The sequence below is a fragment of the Rattus norvegicus genome, chromosome 18, assembly GCF_021556685.1.
Source record: "Rattus norvegicus strain SHRSP/BbbUtx chromosome 18, alternate assembly SHRSP_T2T, whole genome shotgun sequence".
In the NCBI taxonomy this organism is placed as follows: Eukaryota; Metazoa; Chordata; class Mammalia; order Rodentia; family Muridae; genus Rattus; species Rattus norvegicus.
In genome coordinates, this window is record NC_141551.1 from 41,629,432 (window position 1) to 41,653,698 (window position 24,267).

At 39.8% G+C, this 24,267-nt stretch overlaps 1 protein-coding gene across 10 annotated transcripts in view; it reads left to right on the top strand.

Moving 5' to 3' along the window:
• The window catches only part of Lvrn (laeverin), a 97,804-nt gene that overhangs the window by 66,564 nt on the left and 6,973 nt on the right, over positions 1-24,267 (top strand). For all 10 annotated transcript variants that reach the window (XR_015642435.1, XR_015642436.1, XR_015642437.1 and 7 more), the window contains 11 exons: positions 418-483; positions 574-639; positions 2,561-2,733; positions 4,075-4,148; positions 4,506-4,645; positions 12,801-12,856; positions 15,645-15,798; positions 17,023-17,117; positions 20,765-20,872; positions 21,648-21,818; positions 22,012-22,149. Coding sequence is in view for 7 of the 10 variants with exons in the window: in XM_087593281.1 (XP_087449407.1) it covers positions 418-483; positions 574-639; positions 2,561-2,733; positions 4,075-4,148; positions 4,506-4,645; positions 12,801-12,856; positions 15,645-15,798; positions 17,023-17,117; positions 20,765-20,872; positions 21,648-21,818; positions 22,012-22,149 (1,241 nt within the window). In the remaining 3 variants the exon portion in view is untranslated. The remainder of the gene's footprint in view (positions 1-417; positions 484-573; positions 640-2,560; positions 2,734-4,074; positions 4,149-4,505; positions 4,646-12,800; positions 12,857-15,644; positions 15,799-17,022; positions 17,118-20,764; positions 20,873-21,647; positions 21,819-22,011; positions 22,150-24,267) is intronic.

Sequence of the window (24,267 nt, forward strand, 5' to 3'; positions counted from 1 at the left end):
CTTAAAACTATGGATTAAAGTAACTTGAATTTTATTGACTAATAGATGTCAGAAAATGCCTTAAAGTCAGATTTCACTTAGCAAATATTAATGAGGTCATATTAGATACTGGGCACTTTACTGATTCAGTCACCTCCCCAGATCCAAACTTCTGTTTTGTAGAATTTTATTCTTACAAGCAATATCATAATTTAAAAGTGTTTGTGTATCCCAACCCTTTCCATACAGGGCATCTGGTCACTCTTTACTTCCTTAGTGACAGTCTACTATTTTATTAACATACCTGGGGCTAATCTGAACCGGAAACTCAGGTACAAATTGCAATAAAAGCATAGCGTGCAACAGCATTTATAAAAAAAAATAGTGTGTTCATGTGTAAATACTGAATTCAGCTCATGACAGATTTGTGTGTCCTAGGGAGCATGCATGGCTTGGATGCTTGCCGGTTTCCTGAGCCAGCACTTGTTCATCAACGCACTTAAGGTGAGTTGCTAAGGGACTTACCAGAGGGACATCAGACATAAATTACATTGGCATGCTGTTGCTTTAACCTCAATTCCTCTGTTTTCACAGTCTTATTTGGAGACATTTTCTTACTCCAATGCTGAGCAAGATGATCTTTGGAGACACATTCAAATGGTAATTGTCCTTCTTTGAGACACTTTCTTTCTTTTTTTTTTTTTTAGCTTTGTAGGCTTAAAGTGTTTATTTAATAATGATTTAACTTTGGTAGGTCACATATATCAAGAGATGCATCCATTTATTTTAAGTTTTCTATACTAATATCTGCTTTTTTAAAAATTAACATGAGTATTTCTTATTTACATTTTGAGTGTTATTCCCTTTCCCAGTTTCTGGGCCAACATCCCCCTAACCCCTCCCCCTCCCCTCTTTTATGGGTATTCCCCTCCCCATCCTCCCCCCATTGCCGCCCTCCCCCCAACAATCACATTCACTGGGGGTTCAGTCTTAGCAGGACACAGGGCTTCCCCTTCCACTGGTGCTCTTACTAGGATATTCATTGCTACCTATGGGGTCAGAGTCCAGGGTCAGTCCATGTATAGTCTTTAGGTATTGGCTTAGTCCCTGGAAGCTCTGGTTGCTTGGCATTGTTGTTCATATGGGATTTCGAGCCCCTTCAAGCTCTTCCAGTTCTTTCTCTGATTCCTTCAACGGGGATCCTGTTCTCAGTTCAGTGGTTTGCTGCTGGCATTCGCCTCTGTATTTGCTGTATTCTGGCTGTGTCTCTCAGGAGAGATCTACATCCGGCTCCTGTCTGCCTGCACTTCTTTGCTTCATCCATCTTGTCTAATTGGGTGGCTGTATGTGTATGGGCCACATGTGGGGCAGGCTCTGAATGGGTGTTCCTTCTGTCTCTGTTTTAATCTTTGCCTCTCTATTCCCTGCCAAGGGTATTCTTGTTCCCCTTTTAAAGAAGGAGTGAAGCATTCACATTTTGATCATCCGTCTTGAGTTTCATGTGTTCTGTGCATCTAGGATACTTCAAGCATTTGGGCTAATAGCCACTTATCAATGAGTGCATACCATGTGTGTTTTTCTGTGATTGGGTTACCTCACTCTGGATGATATTTTCCAGTTCCATCCATTTGTCTATGAATTTCATAAAGGCAATGTTTTTGATAGCTGAGTAATATTCCATTGTGTAGATGTACCACATTTTCCATATCCATTCCTCTGTTGAAGGGCATCTGGGTTCTTTCCAGCTTCTGGCTATTATAAATAAGGCTGCTATGAACATAGTGGAGCACGTGTCTTTTTTATATGTTGGAGCATCTTTTGGGTATATGCCCAAGAGAGGTATAGCTGGATCCTCAGGCAGTTCAATGTCCAATTTTCTGAGGAACCTCCAGACTGATTTCCAGAATTTTGTCTTTTACAGTCCTAGATCAGGGGACTGTAAGTGAATGACTGAACCACAGGAACAGAGCTTTTCCCTATTTATAAAAATACCCTTAAATATGAAGTGTTTCTTTAGTCTTCATTGTATTTCTATGTAGAGGGTGGCTATTATGTCCATAAATATGTGCTTAATGAATAAGTGGATGACTGAGTAAAGAACCATTCATGTTGTCAGTGCTCTGTGTTTGTTGTTCCATATCTATATGTTCAACCAATCCCAGATGGGAAATAGAAAACGTTCTGTTTGTACTAAACATATATGGTCTTTTCTAGAGCCATTATTCTCCAAACAACACACTGTAATAAATATTATGTTCTCATATCATTTGCACTGTAATATGTGTGGCGAGCTGTCTGTATATGATTTGCGGTACTCATGTACACAGCTTACATAGTATACGCAGAACTATTTTATGTAAGGGGCATTAGCATCTGGGGATTCTTTGTGTGTGCTGAAAAAAGTCCCATCTCAGATACCAGAGGAAAGCCCTATAGAGATAAACAGTTCTGGATATCCAACGCTGAGGATTGGTATATACAACAGGGAGAGGCTGAATATTTCATATCTTTGGGGGAGACTGCTGCTTCAGAAGGTTTTGCTAATAACCCACATCTGTTTTGTGATAATTTTTTTAACCAGGCCATAGATGAGCAGAGTATAATTCATTTGCCAGCAACAGTAAAACGTATAATGGACAGCTGGACACACCAGAGTGGCTTTCCGGTCATCACATTAAATGCGTCTACCGGCGTTGTTAAACAAGAGCCGTTTTATCTTGAAAGGGTTGAAAATCAGACTCTTCTGAGCCACAAGTAGGTCATTTCATTCCTCTATCATCACTGGGCTTGGGGTTGAGCAATGGTGAGGTAGAAAGCAGTCAGCAGTGAGGGCGTCTATCACTTGCTGGGCCATGAGGTCCTTCTGGGTGACTCCCTGAAGACATGGCAGGGCACGTGAGGCAGACGCCTACAATAAGGGACCAACATGTGCCCCTGCCTTGGGACTTGGTGTCACCTGAGTAACCAGAGCATTGGAATTCTATGTGTTCCTCATTGTCCGTCAGACAGACCTAATGAGTTACTCAAGTTCTCCCCCTCATTTGTTAACGTTTGAGATAATTTTGACTCTTACCTCTCATTGACTCTTACCTCATATCATCATGCTAGATATCAGCATGAATAATAATTTTCAAACACTATAAAAAATTTCAAGGGGCTGGCAACATGGCCCAGAGGTTTGCCCCCAAGCTTGACGACATGAGTTTGATTCCTCAAATCCATATTAAAGGTAGAAAGAGGGAAGAACTAACTACAAAGTTGTCCTCTGACCATGCCACCTGTGACCATTCCACTTCCCACATTACACACACACACACACACACACACACACACACACACACACACCACAATAGCAACTACAAACCAAATACTCTTTCTTCAAACCCACTGGGGAGAGAAACCTAAGGCACTATAGCATTCCAAGACTTTGAGAAGCGAGCAGAGTCTTATGCATGTGGACTTATAGCTAAAGGGGAAATGCCAGATGTGAGAACTAGAAGAAAATCAGAAACAATTACCTGAACTGTGTGTCTTTTCTAAAGACTAATGCAGTCCTTACTGTCAGATGATTCATCCAGTTCTTGTTCACCCGTGTGGGAGGAAAAGGTAGACAGATGTTCAGTAAACACAATTGGGGCTGATGTCTGTGAATGTGTTTCAAATGGAGAGAAAGTTCGAGACTGAGAAGCATTTTAAAATGTTGGCAAGCTTTTCCTTTTTGAATTACCCTTCACCTCTCTAGCCATGGACAGATTTGGGTCTCCCTCAAGCATTTGTGTGGCCCAGAGTGAGGCCAGGTGGCTGTAATTTAGTAAAATCGGTCTTTTATCGCTTCAGTCAGAAGAAAGTCTCAGTAACAGCCTATGCTCTAAGAAGTCAGCCAGTAAGATACAGCAAGAGGGCTGTGAGTAGAGAGTCAAAGCAAGCGGGGCTAGCAGAAACTGCAGGGAGTTACCCGACAGCAAAGCCCCAAGTGCTCTCTGGGATTGACTGTAGACTCGCAGAGCTGCTATCTCAGCAATTCTTTAATTTGGGCTGAGTGTATCTTCTTATTTGTGAAAATAGCTAATTCTTTTCTATTCTTCCAAAATATAGTACATGGATTGTCCCAATTTTTTGGATGAAAAATGGAATCACACAACCTTTAGTCTGGCTAGATAAAAGCAGCAGTAAGTAAATATATACATTTTTATTTACAAGTGAATATATTATATGCATATGCATGCATGTATGTATATATAATCATATATATGTATAAAAACAGAGATAGAAATTTTGTTAAAATGTTGAGCTTTTGGAAACCTGATTGTTAAATACAGAGCTTTAAAGATAACACTTCAAATTAAAAGTCATTATTTATAAAAATTTAGTTATTTGGCAGATCAATATATACCTAAGAGAGATCTTAATTTTAATTCTATTAGCTTATTGTTTAGATGTGTGAATGCATTATATATATATAAAAATACTGGAATCTATTTAAGACCATTTTTGTTTGTTTGTTTGTTTGTTTGTTTTTTTGGTAGTGATATTTCCTGGGATGAAACTTTCAGATTCTGACAGTGACTGGGTGATCTTAAACTTCAATGTGACTGGGTATTACAGAGTTAATTATGACAAGTTGGGCTGGAAGAAGTTAAATCAACAACTTGAAAAGGATCCTAAGGTATGGGCTGGATTTGGTGTTTGATCAAGTGTCAGCTGTCATTATTTGAAGGATGTGCTTTCTGATGGAAAGCCTTAATCCCACCAGCCCCTTCTCCACCACCCATGATGGAGACAGTTCTCTCATTCCTAGGGAGGGCTGATTTTGGTTGAATGTGCATCTCTGAACATACTTTTTGATTTTCCAAAATAAGTTTACGAATATGTTTTCTAAATTACTTTAATGTTCAGTTCCATTTTTCACATTACAATGAAAGCATTTGTTGAATTCATCACACACACTAGAAACTGTGTAGGTAAATATGCACCTAGGGTTCCTAAACTCACAACAGGTACCTACTATGTGCTAAAAATTATTGATTTTTTTAATTCCTAAAACATATTCTTCTCACTCAGAGGGATGGATTTAATTTACGAAACACCAAGAGCCCACTGTCACTTTACAGCGTTTTTTAAAACCTGTAGATGATGGTGAGATCTGTGCATGGTGGAAAGTTGAGGTCACACCAGTCAGACTTTAGTTGATTGGTGTCATCAAATGCATGAGTAGAGAGAGATGTTGGCTTAGGAGTCTGCACGACCCCATGTGGAACCTTGGGCAGTTCCCTTGCCTGGAGTAAAAGCTGTCCTGAGTTTCTTTGTTGGAGACACAGCAGCCTTTGCAGACGAGGAGAGTGTTTGCCACGCTGACCCAGAGTTTGGGCTATGGTTCAGGAGACTTCGGTTTACAGTTTTGCTCCTCATTGGCCTAAAGTGTGATTGCAGACTGGCATTTAACCACCACCACCACCACCACCACCACCACCACCACCACTACTACTACTACTGCCTCATCTATTGAATGGTTGTTAAACACTAATCTTACCTTGAGGTTTAAGGTTAACCTTGAAGTGTCCCTGTGAAGACAAGGTTAGATAATGTCTTATGTTTAATGGTGTCCAGACACAGACACTCAGAATATGTTCAATAACTTAAGAAAATGTTATTGAGATTTTTAATAATGCAATAAAAGCAGCTTACCATATTCCCTCCTAAACCCCTTTCAGACTAACTTAATTCTTAGTCATCCATTGACATCATTGTAGATGGATTTATCAAAACACCTAATTAAACTGTTTCTGCAGCACAGTTGGTGAGAAAATAAAACAAACTGTGTGTGCTTCAAATGTATGTAGAAAATGTCAGTTTTCTACCTGCCTTGGTGACATGAGACTATAGCTAAGTAAGGAAAAATTAGAATTGTACTCCAGTGATCAGAAGTGCTGGGAAGAGAACTTCCCTTGGAGCAAATCCATGAAGGTGCTGGGAGGTGCTAGAGGGATGACTAGAGGCTTCCGGTGCCTTCCAGGACTTAAGCTAAGATCAAAGGTTGCAAACTGTCAGTGTTGACACAGTCAGACAGAGGCCTGTAGACTTAGCCTGGCCACTGGTTTTGCCTCTCCAGAAATATGAGGTCATATTAGTGAAATCTTGAGAGTGCAGATTCCATTTAAAATAATTTTTATTTAAAAATCTTAATTAACTTGGGTATTTCTTATTTACATTTAGATTGTTATTCCCCTTCTGGTTTCCAGGCCAACATCCCCCTAACCGCTCCCCGTCTCTTTCTCTATGGGTGTTCCCCTCCCCATCCTTCCCCCATTACCGCCCTTCCCCCAACAATCACATTCACTGGGGGTTCAGTCTTGGCAGGATCAAGGGCTTCCCCTTCCAGTGGTGATCTTACTAGGATATTCATTGCTACGTATGCAGTTGGAGTCCAGGGTCAGTCCATGTATAGTCTTTGGGTAATGGCTTACTCCTTGGAACCTCTGGTTGGTCGGCATTGTTGTTCATATGGGGTCTCAAGCCCCTTCAAGCTCTTTCAGTCCTCTCTAAGATTCCTTCAACGGTGGTCCCGTTCTCAGTTCAGTGGATTAATGATGGCATTTGCCGATGTATTTGCTGTATTCTGGCTGTGTCTCTCAGGAGAGATCTACATCCGGTTCCTGTTGGCCTGCACTTCTTTGCTTCATCCATCTTATCTAGTTTGGTGGCTGTATATGTATGGGCCACAAGTGGGGCATGCTCTGAATGGGTGTTCCTTCAGCCTCTGTTCTAAACTTTGCCTCCCTATTCCCTGCCAAGGGTATTCTTGTTCCCCTTTTAAAGAAGGAGTGAAGCGTTTGCATTTTGATCATCCGTCTTGAGCTTCATGTGTTCTGTGCATCTAGGATACTTCAAGCATTTGGGCTAATAGCCACTTATCAATGAGTGCATACCATGTGTGTTTTTCTGTGATTGGGTTACCTCACTCTGGATGATATTTTCCAGTTCCATCCATTTGTCTATGAATTTCATAAAGGCAATGTTTTTGATAGCTGAGTAATATTCCATTGTGTAGATGTACCACATTTTCCATATCCATTCCTCTGTTGAAGGGCATCTGGGTTCTTTCCAGCTTCTGGCTATTATAAATAAGGCTGCTATGAACATAGTGTAGCGTGTGTCTTTGTTATATGTTGGGGCATCTTTTGGGTATATGCCCGAGAGATATAGCTGGGTCCTCAGGTAGTTCAATATCCAATGTTCTGAGGAACCTCCAGACTGATTTCCAGAATGATTGTACCAGTCTGCAATCCCACCAACAATGGAGGAGTGTTCCTCGTTCTCCACATCCTTGCCAACATTTGCTGTCACCTGAGTTTTTGATCTTAGCCATTCTGACTGGTGTGAGGTGAAATCTCAGGGTTGTTTTGATTTGCATTTCCCTTATGACTAAAGATGTTGAACATTTCTTAGGTGTTTCTCAGCCATTCAGCATTCCTCAGCTGTGAATTCTTTGTTTAGCTATGAACCCGATTTTTAACAGGGTTATTTGTCTCCCTGTAGTCTAACTTCTCAAGTTCTTTGTATATTTTGAATATAAGCCTATTATCAGTTGTAGGATTGGTAAAGATCTTTTCCCAATCTGTTGGTTTCCGTTTTGTCCTAAGCACAGTGTCCTTTGCCTTACAGAAGCTTTGCAGTTTTATGAGATCCCATTTGTCGATTCTTGATCTTCGAGCATAAGCCATTGGTGTTTTGTTCAGGAAATTTTCTCCAGTGCAAATGTGTTCGAGATGCTTCCCCACTTTTTCTTCTATTGGTTTGAGTGTATCTGGTTTGATGTGGAGGTCCTTGACCCACTTGGACTTAAGCTTTATACAGAGTGATAAGCATGGATCGATATGCATTCTTCTACATGCTGACCTCTAGTTGAACCAGCACCTGAAAATGCTATCCTTTTTCCATTGGATGGTTTTGGCTCCTTTGTCAAAAATCAAGTGCCCATAGGGGTGTGGGTTCATTTCTGGGTCTTCAATTCTATTCCACTAGTCTATCTATCCGTCTCTGTACCAATACCATGCAGTTTTTTTTTTATCACTATTGCTCTGTAATACTGCTTGAGTTCAGGGATAGTGATTCCCCCAGAAATCCTTTTCATGTTGAGGATAGTTTTAGCTATCCTGCGTTTTTTGTTATTCAAGATGAATTTGCAAATTGTTCTGTCTAACTCTTTGAAGAATTGGATTGGTATTTTGATGGGGATTGCATTGAATCTGTAGATCACTTTTGGTAAAATGGCCATTTTTACTCTATTAGTCCTGCCAATCCAGAGCATGGGAGATATTTCCATCTTCTGAGGTCTTCTTCAATTTCTCTCTTCAGAGGCTTGAAGTTCTTATTGTACAGATCTTTTACTTGCTTGGCTAAAGTCACACCGAGTTATTTTATATTATTTGGGACTATTATGAAAGGTGTCGTTTCCCTAATTTCTTTCTCGGCTTGTTTCTCTTTTGTGTAAAGGAAGGCTACTGATTTATTTGAGTTAATTTTATACCCAGCCACTTTGCTGAAGTTGTTTATCAGCTTTAGTAGTTCTCTGGTGGAACTTTTGGGGTCACTTAATTATACTATCATATCATCTGCAAATAGTGATATTTTGACTTCTTTTCCAATCTGTATCCACTTGATCTCCATTTGTTGTCTGATTGCTCTGGCTAGAACTTCAAGAACTATATTGAATAAGTAGGGAGAGAGTGGGCAGCCTTGTCTAGTCCCTGATTTTAGTGGGATTGCTTCAAGTTTCTCTCCATTTAGTTTAATGTTAGCGAGTGGTTTGGTGTATATGACTTTTACTATGTTTAGGGATGGGCCTTGAATTCCTATTCTTTCCAGGACTTTTATCATGAAGGGGTGTTGTCAAATGCTTTCTCAGCATCTAATGAAATGATCATGTGGTTTTGTTCTTTCAGTTTGTTTATATAATGGATCACGTTGATGGTTTTCCGTATATTAAACCATCCCTGCATGCCTGGGATGAAGCCTACTTGATTATGATGGATGATTGTTTTGATGTGCTCTTGGATTCGGTTTGCCAGAATTTTATTGAGTATTTTTGCGTCGATATTCATAAGGGAAATTGGTCTGAAGTTCTCTTTCTTTGTTGGGTCTTTGTGTGGTTTAGGTATAAGAGTAATTGTGGCTTCATAGAAGGAATTCGGTAGCACTCCATCTGTTTCAATTTTGTGGAATAGTTTGGATAATATTGGTATGAGGTCTTCTATGAAGGTCTGATAGAATTCTGCACTGAACCTGTCTGGAACTGGTCTCTTTTTGGTTGGAGACCTTTAATGACTGGTTCTATTTCTTTAGGAGTTATGGGGTTGTTTAAATGGTTTATCTGTTCCTGATTTAACTTCTGTACCTGGTATCTTTTTAGGAAATTGTCCATTTCCTTCAGAGTTTCAAGTTTTGTTGAATATAGGCTTTTGTAGTAGGATCTGATGATTTTTTGAATTTCCTCTGATTCTGTAGTTATGTCTCCTTTTTCATTTCTGATTTTGTTAATTTTGACAGACTCTCTGTGTCTTCTCGTTAGTCTGGCTAAGGGTTTATCTATCTTGTTGACTTTCTCAAAGAACCAACTTTGGTTCTGTTGATTCTTTCTATGGTCCTTTTTGTTTCTACTTGGTTGATTTCAGCTCTGAGTTTGATTATTTCCTGCCTTCTACTCCTCCTGGGTGTATATGTTTCTTTTTGTTCTAGAGCTTTTAGGTGTGCTGTCAAGCTGCTGATATATGCTCTCTCCTGTTCCTTTCTGCAGGCACTCAGAGCTATGAGTTTTCCTCTTAGCATAGCTTTCATTGTGTCCCATAAGTTTGGGTATGTTGTACCTTCATTTTCATTAAATTCTAAGAAGTCTTTAATTTCTTTCTTTATTTCTTCCTTGACAAGGTTATCATTGAGTAGAACATTGTTCAACTTCCATGTATATGTGGGCATTCTTCCCTTATTTTTATTGAAGACCAGCTTTAGCCCGTGGTGGTCTGATAGGATGCATGGGATTATTTCTATCTTTCTGTATCTGTTGAGGCCTGTTTTATGACCAGTTATATGGTCAATTTTGGAGAAAGTACCATGAGGTGTTGAGAAGAAGGTATATCCTTTTGTTTTAGGAGAGAATGTTCTATAAATATCTGTTAAGTCCATTTGGTTCATGATTTCTCTTAGTCTGTCTATGTCTCTGTTTAATTTCTGTTTCCATGATCTGTCCATTGGTGAGAGTGGGGTGCTGAAATCTCCTACTATTATTGTGTGAAGTGCAATGTGTGCTTTGAGCTTTAGTAAGGTTTTTCTACGTTCATAGGTGCCCTTGTATTTGGAGCATGTATATTTAGGATTGAGAATTCATTGTGGTGTATTTTTCCTTTGATGAATATGAAGTGTCCTTCCTTATCTTTTTTGATGACTTTTAGTTGAAAATCAATTTTATTCCACATTAGAATGGCTACTCCAGCTTGCTTCTTCTGACCATTTGCTTGGAAAGTTGTTTTCCAGTCTTTCACTCTGAGGTAGTGTCTGTCTTTGTGTTTGAGGTGTGTTTCCTGTAGGCAGCAGAATGCAGGGTCCTCATTGCCTATCCATTTTGTTAATATATGTCTTTTTATTGGGGAGTTGAGATGATTGATGTTGAGAGATATTATGGAATAGTGATTATTGCTTCCTGTTATATTCATATTTGGATCTGAGATTATGTTTGTGTGCTTTTCTTCTCTGTTTTGTTGCCAAGACAATTAGTTTCTTGCTTTTTCTATGGTGTAGCTTGCCTCCTTATGTTGGGCTTTACCATCTATTATCCTTTGTAGCGCTGGATTTGTAGAAAGATATTGTGTAAATTTGGTTTTGTCATGGAATATCTTGGTTTCTCCATCTCTGTTAATTGAGAGTTTTGCAGGATTTACTAACCTGGGCTGGCATTTGTGTTCCCTTAGGGTCTGTATGACATCTGTCCAGGATCTTCTGGCTTTCATAGTCTCTGGTGAGAAGGCTGGTGTGATTCTGATAGGTCTTCCTTTATATGTTACTTGACCTTTTTTCCTTACTGCTTTTAATATTCTTTCTTTATTTTGTGCATTTGCTGTTTTGACTATTATGTGACAGGAGGATTTTCTTTTCTCGTCCAATCTATTTGGAGTTCTTGTATGTAGGCTTCTTGTATGTTTATGGGCATCTCTTTCTTTAGGTTAGGGAAGTTTTCTTCTATGATTTTGTTGAAGACATTTACTGGTCCTTTGAGCTGGGAGTCTTCACTCTCTTCTTTACCTATTATCCTTAGGTTTGATCTTCTCATTGTGTCCTGGATTTCCTGTATGTTTTGGACCAGTAGCTTTTTCCGTTTTAAATTATCTTTGACCGTTGTGTCGATGCTTTTTATGGAATCTTCTGCTCCTGAGACTCTCTCTTCTATCTCTTGTATTCTGTTGGTGATGCTTGTATCTATGGCTCCTTGTCTCTTCCTTTGGTTTTCTATATCCAGGGTTGTTTCCCTGTGTCCTTTCTTTATTGCTTCTATTTTTATTTTTAATTCCTTCAACTGTTTGATTGTGTTTTCCTGGAATTCTTTCAGGGATTTTTGTGATTCCTCTCTATAGACTTCTACTTGTTTATGTTTTCCTGTGTTTCTCTAAGGGAGTTCTTCATGTCTTTCTTGAAGTCCTCCAGCATCATGATCAAATATGATTTTAAATCTAGGTCTTGCTTTTCTGGTGTGTTTGGTTATTCAGTGTTTGCTTTGGTGGGAGAATTGGGCTCTGATGATGCCATGTAGTCTTGGTTTCTGTTGCTTAGGTTCCTGTGCTTGCCTCTTGCCATTAGATTGTCTATGGTGTTACCTTGTTCTGCTATTTCTAACAGTGGCTAGGCCGTTGTATAGGCCTGTGTGTCAGGAGTGCTGTAGACCTGTTTTCCTGTTTTCTTTCAGCCAGTTATAGGAACAGAGTGTTCTGTTTTTGGGCGTGTAGTCTTTCCTGTCTACTGGTCTTCTGCTGTTCCTGTGGGCATGTGTCCTGAGTCTACCAGGCAGGTTGCTTGGAGCAGAAAAGTTGGTCTTACCTGTGGTCCTGAGGCTCAAGTTGCTCGTGGGGGGCTGCTTTTGAGCTCTCTGTGAGGGCACCAACCAGGAGGGCCTGGGCTGCCTTTTCCCGGAGCCCCCATGCACTGGGGTCCCAGATGGCATTAGGTGTTTTCCTCTTGAGTCAGAAATGTGGGCAGAGTGTAGTCTCTTCTGGCTTCCCAGGCATGTCTGCCCCTCTGTAGGTTTCGCTTTCCCTCCCACAGGATTTGGGTGCAGGGAGCTTTTGATCTGGTCCCTTCAGATCCCGGCAGTGTCTAGACCGCAAGGGACCTGCCACTTGAGTGCCCATTTAAAATAATCTTAGTAAGTAATGATATTAATAATAAATATTACAAAAATAGTGCTATATAAAATTTATTTCCTTTCTGCTATGACAAAATTTTCCTGAAAATCAGTAAGATATTATATTGCAGTAGCATTCGCTATATACATTCTCCTTCGGAGAAGCTTTTAAACCTCAGTTGAGAACTATGTTTTTTAACATGGTATGTTTTAGGGGAGTGTCTTAGTAAACTGTCTGCCATGATTAAGATTATAATTGATATCAGAAGGATCTGTTATCAAAAGCACACATTATGGGTAGTTCTTAGTAGCCACTATTTCTCTACTTATGAGACAAATTTCTTAGGAAGGGATTTTTAGGCTATGATGATCTTGAAGTTGTCCTTTCGCAAATGTCTTCCCCTTTTCTTGAGCATGTTTGGGTTTCTTTCTGCAGGCCATTCCTGTCATTAACAGGCTGCAGCTGGTCAGCGATGCTTTTGCCTTGTCTAAGTAAGTGTCTTTTCTACTCTCACTGTTACAGGGGAGGTCTTGAGAACTTTATAAAAGTCACATCCTTGTGGCTATGAAATTGATTCTTTACCATGCAAAGGCCTTAACTGATTAAGATTAGATCAAAAGAGGGAAATGGTTGTTTAAACCTGTAACTCAGCTCTTGGGAGTCCGAGGCAGGGGCATTGCTGTGAGACCGCAAGACAGAAATCAAAACAAACAACAAAACAAGATTAGGGACAAATTTTATACTCTTAGAGAAATTTTATAGCATAAATTGTCATTGCATAGATGTAAACTAAAATCTGAGATTTTGAAGTTACTCAAAGGTGATGGCTAACAGTAAGGATATCTGCATTATGTTTTGATACACTGCAGAATTATAAATTCTATATGTATGTACTAGACTAGTATAAGCCATGCCACTAAAACTAGAAATATCATAGCACAGAATGGGCCTTGTTGGGCATCAATGGGAGGAGAGATCCTTGGTCCTGGGAAGGCTCAGTGCCCCAGAATAGGGGAATCCCAGAGTGGGGAGGTGGGAGGGAATGGGTGGGTGGGTGGAAGAGCACCCTCATGGAAGCAAGGGGTGGGGGGATGTGATAGGGTGTTCTGGAGGGAAAACCCAGAAAGAGGATAACATTTGAAATGTAAATAAAGAAAATATCCAATAAAAGAAAAGAAAAAAAGAATAAATCCATTGTGCTAGCCATTGGGCCACAGAGCCCACCTATCAGCATAAGCCTTCACAAGTATCATATGCTAGGATATCCGGCTAAATAAATATCATTTGCATAAAGAGGTATAATACAGAAAATATAATTTGTAATTTATAAACTGAATCAACTTAAATTTACAGTCATTATAATCTCTTTTGTTATAAAGGCTGGTATGATTAAGAGTTCAAAGATGGGAGATTATGAGCTATATAGGGAAATCTTGTCTCAAAAACTGAAATAAAAACAAGCAAAAGAATATAAAAAAACTAGAAATATAATTATATTTTCAGGATTTAAGTTTTCAGGCAGTAAAATTAAAGAATATATATATGTATATATATATTTGTATGCATATACATGTATATACACATATATGCATATATAGTATATATATAAATATATAATTACCTAGTGTGCCCAGAGTTATGCCTGATATGTATTGAGTATGACTTGGATGTGGCTGTCCATATCCTCTGAAAACTATTCTTTTAGCTTCTTGACGCTTTGACACAAACACTTGATTTTCTGGCTTTACTTCCTCCTGACACTGTGAGCATTCTTAAGCACAGTCATGTTTGTGTTTCCTTCCTTCCTTTGTGTGACTCAGTCCATCTTATAACTTAAGTGATTGTTTTAGGAACAAGGCTCAGTAAGATGCTAAGGGGCTAAAATGGAAGATGCTCAGTTCTGTTCTAAATGGGCCCTGTGCCCTCTTTTCTCCCGTGCCTTGTATTTATCCTGTAGTCATTTTGTTATCTTAACCACCAAATTTTATTTTTGTCTCTAAATGTCCCATGTTATTAATTAATTAGTCAATCAATCTCTATGTGCATCTTCATTTTGGTATATTTGTCGCTGTCTCTCTCTCTCTCTGTGTGTGTGCGTGTGTGTGTGCGTGTGTGTGTGCGTGTGTGTGTGTGTGCGTGTGTGTGTGTGCGTGTGTGTGTGCATGTGTGTGTGTGTGACGTATATCCCTATTCTCCCCATTGCCAAAACTTGAAAGCCCAGTGGCATCCTTATTACCCTGTCTCATGCTTGGCCCTCATCATGTCATATCTCTTTGTCCTTGGTAGTTAATAGCTTCTGAGTCCCTACCTTCCCAATTCTACTACTTACATACTCCACCACTTCTGTCATCTCTCTGCTGGCCTTTTGCCTTAGCCTTTAGCCTTTAGTTCCTTGAGTTCCAGTAAGACTTTAGCATGGTAACCGTACAAGTTCTAGATATCAACTCTCTCACATTATTTTGGGTGCTTTAAAAATAGATTTACTTCCCAAGAAATCTAAACTTCTCTATTTTGATTTGCAATGATCTCTTTGGGTTCAAACCTGATCCATTCTCTTTGTCTCTCACTAGACCCAGAATGACCTGATCCACTAGCCTCACCTCTCACTAGACACAGAATGTCCTGCTTGTTGGCTTTGCCAGCCCATCACAGTGCTCCCCAGTGTTCCCCCTTTGTCCTGTGCTGCCCTCTCTTTCTTTTCCATCATACATGGCTATTATTGCTCTTCTTAAGGTTTTTTTTCCCCTTGAGGCTTTCTCTGACTTCTCCTGTCCCCCTGGTGTTTTTGCTTTGGGAACTTTATTATCGTAGTCATTATACTTTATGAGACGCCCTCCTCAACTTCCTAGGTGCCAGCTGGACTCTGCACTGAGGGCCTTAGCTGTAGACAACTGCAAAGTCACACACTGGCTTCTCTGTCCACCAGCAGCTGGCAGAGCATTAGGCTGAAAATGCTAATTAATGATTGATGCCTGCTGGATGGAATTTATATTGTTGTAAGAACCATCATAATCATATTCTGTCACTCAGCATTTGGCCTGGGCTTTCTACAGTTTCTCATGCCTGAATGAACCAAATGGACGTGGAAGCCTTGCAGCATTGGTTGAGTTCTCTGTTAGAACTATGATGGGACCATTACTACCCTTCTGCTTGGGTTGTTTTCACATTTGGTTGAAGTTAGACATTGAGAAACAGAGCAGATACGGAAAGAGAGAAAAATCTTTCAGCAGGTCAAGGTTTTTTGAGTGTATGTGTGTGTGTTTTTTTTTAACCAAACAGAAACAATTACATCGAGATTGAGACTGCACTTGATTTGACCAAGTACATTGCCAAAGAAGATGAAATCCTAGTGTGGTTTGAAGTCTTGGTGAACTTGATAAACAGGGAAGTTGTTTATGATGTGAAGAACTATTATTTATACCCATTATTGAAGGTGATTTCGTGCTTGGTTATGTGGCTTTTAAATCCATTCTTCTTTCCTCTTTCTATGTTCTGGCCAGCATCTGTGGGACAGGCCTTTCCAAAGGCAATGTTCTATTCATTCCAGATGTTTGGTGATTTATTTCTTTGTAACTATAACTGATTATTCTTAGATGGAAACACATTAGCCATAGACCTGGTCTTGGAGTTGAGTAAGGGAGAAGATTGTCAGAGTTTTTCATTCCTGGTGAACTTAGAATATATCTGAACAAGACAAAACAAAACAAAAAATCTCCATGGGGGGTATAAATGACATTTCTTTTATAGAAAAGTAGTATTTATTAGGAACAACTTCTCAAATTTATTTGTAGGCAAGAAATCAGTGTCTTACCAATCCCATGTGCATTAATGTTACCTAATGTTCAGGTCTATGAGATCAGCAATTTCAACCTGGGAAATACATTCCAGAAAAAGTAAAAGTTTCAAAGCTGCTGTGGTTGTCAAGAAGATAAAGATGGAAATTAGCATTTATGAATGAAACAGTGACATGTCATCTTCAATGAGGGAAAATAAAAGGGAAAATTCCCATCAGTAGAATTGAATAGGATTTGGACTAAAGATGTCAGAGTAAGACATTTAGCAACCCTTTGGTCAGTCAAGGTCCACAAGTAGACCTGAGAGTGATGACTGCCAATGAGTTTCCAGGTCACTCTGAGGGTGCTGTTGTAAACACCTCAGAGTCCAGGCCCTCTTTTTTTCTATTATCCAAAGTAATGTGGGAAGCTTCAGTGGATGCTGGGAAGCTGACTTCCAGGAGGGTTGCTAGCTGCTGGTGACTATTTTTGGCCAAGTCTGTACAAACTGACAGTTGTACTGACTCAGAGAGTTTCAGTGAAGCGATAGCATCTAGTTGGTTCTTAGTAAGGTTAATGAATGCCTGATTTTGTAGCCTCATATTTACCAGTTGATACATTTGGAGAACAAATAACAGTAATTGTTAATCTGTGCCAGGCTCTATACATACCTCACATTCACACTCACTGGTATAGTTACAAACTGCTTCATGTGTGAGGCAGTAGCCTGGAGAAGTTTAAAAATAAATAAGTATATTTAGTAACAAAGACCAGGTCTAAAAAAGTGTCATATCTCTATAATATCTTTCAGATAAATAATAATACACTGGGATTCCATATTGTGTGCCAGAACTAATAGTAACCTTTTTTTGTGTGGTTTATAGAAGTATTTCCTGAAGAGACTTAACTCAATATGGACTATTTATTCAGCTATAATTCGAGAAAATATGGCATCATTACAAGACAATTTTTTATCTCTGTAAGTATTTTTAAGCGGTCATAACTGAATAAAACAACAGTAGATTGACTTCCATATTTGTGAAGAGAATCTTTTTTTAATAGCTAAAATCTTAGTACCGACTACTGAGAGAGTTTATATGCTATTTTAGAATAATTCCAGCCTTGGTAAACTATGTGTGTCCTTAGAGGAAGCAATAGCTTGTGATATTAATCTGCAGTGCACATGTGTGTGCACATATAAGATACCTTATCTGAGGGGTCATTTTCTTATGACCAGCATTACTATAATATCACAATGGATTAATACTCAAGGGAGAAGTGAATGATGTATTTTTGTTCTTACCAAAAAGCCTCCTGCTGGATAGGAATTTTTCTTGCCATTTATAAGGTCATATTTCTAGGTAGGGCTAGAGACAACTCTTATCCCATTTTTTGTGGATGCAACAAACTTTATTGATGGTATTCAAGAGAGTAGGTAGAGCTCCCTAGGCCCCTCCTGCTATTATGGAGGTCTGGGATGGAAATTGTAAAGGATGCTCAGTTTTGAGGGTTAAGTTGTGATGGGGACTCCTTAGCAACCAAGGGCCTCTCTCTTGCTCTCAGTATCCTTGCGAGGGAGATGGTCCAGGAGGAGATACTCCTTGGAGGGCCATGTAGGCCATGAGGTCCATCATCCTGTTGCTGTAGCCATATTCATTGTCACACCAGGAAAAGAGCTTTACAAAGTTGTCATTGAGAGCAATACCAGCCTCAGCATCAAAAAGGTGGAAGAGGGGGAGTTGCTGTTGAAGTTGCAAGAGACAACCTGGTCCTTAGTATAGCCCAGGATGCCCTTAAGTGGGCCCTCAGATGCCTGCTTCACCACCTTCTTAATGTCATCATACTTGGCAGGTTTCTCCAGGAGACATTTCAGATCTACAGTGCATACATTGGGGGTAGGAACACAGAAGGCCATGCTAGTGAGCTTCCCGTTCAGCTCTGGGATGACCTTGCCCACAGCCTTGGCAGCACCAGTGGATGCAGGGATGATGTTCTGGGCTGCCCCACAGCCATCACGCCACAGCTTTCCAGAGGGGCCATCCAAAATCTTCTGAGTAGCTGTGATGGCATGGACTGTGGTCCTGAGCCCTTCCACAATGCCAAAGTTGCCATGGATGACCTTGGCCAGGGGTGCTAAGCAGTTGATGGTGCAGGATGCATTACTATCTTGAGAGAGTTTTCATATTTCTTGTGGTTCACACCCATCACAAATATGGGAGCATTAGCTGAAGGGGCAGAGATGATGGCCCTTTTGGCCCTACCCTTCAAGTGGGCCCTGACCTTCTCCATGGCAGTGAAGACACCAGGAGACTCCATGACATACTCAGCACCAGCATCACCCCATTTGATGTAAGCAGGATCTCAATCCTGGAAGAGGGTGATGGGCTTCCTCTTAATGACAAGCTTCCTAGTCTCAGTCTTGACTGTGCCATTGAATTTGCCAGGGGTAGAGTCATACTGGAACATGTAGACCATGTAGTTGAGGTCAATGAAGGGATCATTGATGGCAACAACTCCACTTTGCCAGATGCCAAGCAGAAGGCAGTCCTGGAAATCAGGTGCCCAATACGACCAAATCCATTCACACCAACTTTCACCATCTTGTCCCACAGGATGAGGCTGGCACTGCATGAGAAGATGCAGCTGTCTCTGGATTAAGGAGGAGCAGAGAGCTCTTATCCCACTTTTTTGGCTAAAACTCATATATCAGAGTAGATTTAAAAGATTCAAATAAAAAATTTATAAAAATATACGTTTTACCAGGAAGAAACAACATTCTTAATGGATGAGCATCAAAGCCCTGTTACCTTCACCCCTCTCTCCTTCGTATGATATAATACCTTAAATTACAGATAGACAATTGTAATACTTCTACTTCCTTCATCCATCAATACAAAATTAATGTGTTACTGGGGACACAAAGAATGAAGGTTAAGGGATGGGGTCCATTCAGACTCCTCATTTCTAACTGGTTACTTCACATTTCTCTATTTATTGTTAGCAAGAATTGTACGATTATGTAAATAGGAACTAGGTTGACAATAATACTGTTCAATTACTTACATATGATCATGTTTAATTGCTATAAATGACTATCCTAGAGGGAGCAAATACTTTTTCATGGTGGCTTAGGAAGAAGCTGAAAGGAAGCATGAGTCTGTGGTACCTCTGTTATGTTTGTGTATATATGTTGGAAGTCTAGATTTGGAGGTTGGTGGTAGCCACCATCTATAGCTACAACTTCTAGAAACATTAAAATTCAATCAACCAAACCAAACAAGAAATAAAAATACACACAAATATGATCATTTTTACTCAGTTGTAGTACCCTGCTGAGGCAGTAGAAGTTAGTGCCATAGTCTACAACTAGAAGTCTATCTAGGGGGCTGGAGAGATGGCTCAGTGGTTAAGAGCACTGACTGCTCTTCCAGAGGTCCTGAGTTCAATTCCCAGTAACCACATGCTGGCTTATAACCATCTGTAATGGCATCTGATGCCCTCTTCTGGTGTGTCTGAAAATAGCTACAGTGTACTCCCATACATAAAATAAAAACTTAAAAAAAAAAAGAAGTCTATCTAGAACTGGATTGGCAAGTAAATAGTGTGTCAGAGGTAAATTGTGTGATTGGACAGGTGAGCACAAATGCACTCAACGAGGCAGCACACATATTAACCAGATACATTCTAGGCTCTCCTAAAGCAGAGTGAAAAAGCTTTCATTTGGTAACACCCTGGGCCAGGCAGAATTTCACAGAATCCCATCTTTTTGCAGCTAGCCCAAGTTTGAGTTGGGTGGAGAGAGGGAGTGAACTCATAAACAAATATCTAAGAGGATCTGTCAGGGGACCTCCACCCACACACATCCCAAATCTGCTCATCACCAAGTCCAGGCCACACTGCTTGGAAACTAGAGGGTGGAACAAAAGAGTGTTGACTCTGATATTTTCTAACAACTTGAAAATCAGTCTGGCTTCTTTCGCCCAGACCCCAAACTTGATGACTTTAGCAAGACACACAACAAAGCGGGACGTCCTTGGGTTCATTGTTGTTCAGAGCCTTTCTTTGACCTTGATTTGAACAGTAATGCAGACCCTTGCTTAGCTATAAAAATAAAACAAACCCTTCTGTCTTTGGACACACACAGTAATTGATAGAGGAGGGTTTGGATGCTTAGCAAGGGAAAACAAATTGCATAGGAGGGAGAAAATCTTTTCTTGAATAGAGAAAGCATGCTATTTTTCAGCATATTAGATCAGATACCCCACAGATATTTCTAATCCATAATAGAATTTTTGTAAAAGAGGGAGAAAGTAAATTGACAACAGATGTATAGTATATGTGCACTCATGTGTCTTTAAGGTTGATGAATGATGGGAATAATTTATTTCTAATTTTATAAAAAAAATACTATTTTTAGGAACTTGCTGGTGCCCAAGGACCTCTCTGAAAATGCTTTTCTGAATTGTTAATATGTTTGTCATCATAAAAACTATTTTTAAAAAGAAAACTGATGGTACTAGGGGATATTTTAAAATTCTCATTGTTTTGTGAAACACATTCTTGGAAGCAGAATAAATGAAGGTGATAATTCAAAGTTAACCACTTCGCTTTGACTTTTCCTTCAAGACTACCACTGAAAAAGTTTTTTGAAACTGCCTGTTGGTTGGGTCTTGAAGACTGTCTCCAGCTGTCCAGAGAGCTCTTCAGAAAATGGATGGCTCATCCAGAGACTGCGTAAGAGCTTCATTGTAGCTCTCTTTGCCCAACTCCTGTGTCAAAGCCTGTAGTTTCTCATCCTTGGCGGTGTTCTGATAGTTGAGAGGGATTATTTCTGCTCTCACTCCGTTGAGCTCCTCAATTTCTTTTCGGATTATCTAAGTCAGTTCTGGGCGTGACAAGAGATTAGAACTCATTGAGATCACAGCCTTTGGCCACCATCGTGTTTTCTCACTAAGCACTTACAGATTGCATGGTCTGTGCTTGTATTATATCTTAGTAGATTGCCCTTTAGGATTGCCTTGCTAATGTTATAGCTACGAATATATAGATTTTTTTTCTCTCCCTTTCTATATAAATTTTGTTTCTCCAACAAGAATGTTTAAGCAGGGTGGGAGGGTGGGAGTGGGGTGGACGGACAGGAAGCCTCCCACCCCATCTGAGTTTTCAGTCTCATTAACTGCTGAGACTTTGGTGTTTGGGACTTCATTGCCTTTCCTTTACCACCTCAGATGAACTCTAAGGAAATGTGATAGAAGCACAAGACCAAACCACCTTATTGATGGATGCTATGATGTTTATAAATTAGTTCCTTGAAAACTCAGCCAAATGGATGAGTCTCAGCATGAAGCTAATGATGGCTCCCTTACTCGCTTCTTTAGATTTCTCCCTTCTATCTTTATAGCTCAGCTATCAAGTGATACTACTAGATTTATGCCTCTGAGTATGATTCCTTGGATAACTGTGTTTCTGAACTACCACAGGGAATGCCTTTTCCTCTTGTGCCTTTCAGAATACCTCCTCAGATCGAAAAGGTGGTTTTATGCAATGCCATTGCTCTGGGGAGCAATAAGGACTGGGACTTTTTGTTTAATCTTTACATCAATAAAACCGAGGAGCAGGAGGACTTGTTCCATCTTGTCCATGCAATGGGCTGTAGTAAAGATCCGAGGACACTTAACAGGTGAGATGATCAACTTACCTTGGACATTCTTGGTGGTCAAACATAATCCATATCTAAAGGGAGAGAGAAAAAAAATAAGAAACAAACATATCTGTGCAATGACTTAGAACCACGAGCTTTTAAAATTCCATGCAAATTTAACTTTTCCTAGGATTCTAAAGCTTATTTTTGTTTTACAACTGGACTCTCATAGATTTATGGAGTATGACATCACTGTGTTTCCCTCCCGTTTTAACGAAACAAATTTAATAGAGGTTGTAGCAGAATCTGAAGTTGGCCGGTACGTTGCAAAGGACTTTCTAATCAACAATTGGGTAGCTGTGTATGAAAGGTAAGAAGGGGCCCAGGACCTCACTTTTCTTTTTTTCTTTTATTTTATTGGATATTTTATTTATTTACATATCAAATGTTATCTCCTTTCCCAGTTTCCCCTCTGGGTTCCCTATCCCCTCTTCTCACCCCCTAGGACCTCACTTTCATTTAACTCACTAATTATCTTTATTTCCTATTTTTACCAGAGCATATAACTTGGATAGTTTCTATTGTTTGATAATTTCAAACAAGGGTCTGATGTTTTTTGATCAAGCCCATCCCCCATTTCCTCCTCCTCTGTTACACACACACACACACACACACACACACACACACACACACACACACACAAATTCCCTCTCAATTTCATAGGTTCTTTTTCTTTTGTAACTCACTGAGTCCACTTAGTGCTGCTGATATGGTGCATGTATGTAGGCCTTCGTACAAAGGGGAAACAGTGCAGGAGCCATAAGCTATCAAGTCAAAAGCCCAGTGCTGCGTATGGGTTCTCTCCTTTCAAAGTGTTGGTCAGTGGACTCCAATAGGTACCCTAAACATTTTAGGTTATTGCCACTGTGTATGGTCCCCTAGGAATTCACCTTCAGCCTATGTCAGAAGAGTTCTTTCACTCACTGAAAAACTGATGACCTTTCCTGCAGTTTGTCTCACCACTAACTAGAAAACATCCAAGACCACTTACCCTTAATTTTGGCTTCCTGTATGAAAATGGATTGCATATACTATTATCTATCTCAGTTGCCTAATTATGTCCATCAAGAAGTTTCTCTTAAGGAACATTAAATTGAGTAAGTCATAATTTTGGTATGGAAATACCCCATCCATTCATGTGTTTCATGAAGCCTATCACCAAGGCTTTAACAAACACTTGTTTTAAAAACAGAATTTTTAAACATTCAATTTTACCAATGAACACTCAGGAGTGGAATGGTAGTGTGAAAATCTGCTAGCTCAGAGAGGCAGAGAAAACGCCCAGCTGACCTTACTCCACTGATTTCACAGAAGAAAATGCTCCTTCTCCACGCAGTCTCAAAGTCCCTCCTTTCTGTTTACTTATGTATATTCCCCATCAGTTGGTTACTTGCTCTGCCTCTTGACTAGGGTTGATATGATATGTAAGATGTTATATATAATATATATTCGTAATGAATTCCTAATTTGAACACACATACATATACACATATACGTATTATATATATGCATACATATGTATACACACACACACACACACACACACACACACACACACGCACGCATAAACACATATATTCTTCCTTAGCGTAGATGAGGTTCTGGGTTCAGTCACCACCACCACCAATTGATAAATAATTAAATAATAAACACAGAGTCCCCAAGGACCAGTCATGATTGGTCTGAGAATGCACCTTGTCACCCATGCCTGCCATAGTCTGCACTCCTTCTGACAAACAACTGGGTGCTGAGGAAGGCAAAGGATCACAGATATCTCCAAGGCTACGTGTTCAGTAACATCTGGCCACTGTGCACTTAAACCACTTATAGATGTTAAGGACAGTATGCATTGTCATGGTTCATAGTGAGCTTGTGCCTCTCACCCCTAGTACAATCCACGCAGCCAAATGAGCTTGAACAACTGACTCTAAGACTTGGCAGAGTGGCTACTAAGCACGTCAACTCCAAAGCACACCTGCCCCTTGAAAACTGGTAAAAGAAAGTCTCTACCTTTTACTGGTTTCCCAAATAACTCTAAGTTTAACAGGAGCCCAGTTCATACTGTCTTTAAAATTATATATAGCCGAATTGAGTGTGGTACCTCACACTCAATTGTGTGAGTTGTGATCCCAGCCCTTGGTAGACTGAAGCAGGAAGATTGCCATGACTTCACAGTAAACCTGAGCTACATAATGAATTCCAAGCCAGTCTGGGCTACAATGTAAGACCCTGACGAACTGACAAACAGGCAAAATCAAACCCATAACCTTGCTTAATTTGATAGCCACTAACTAACATGTAGATGTTTACACTTCCATTAATCAACATTTTCAAAAATTAAAATCCAGTTTGCCAGTTCTATTATCCCTGTTTGAAGAGTCCAATGTAACTAGAAGCTGCCCTATTTGAACAGCCCAGCTAAAGACCA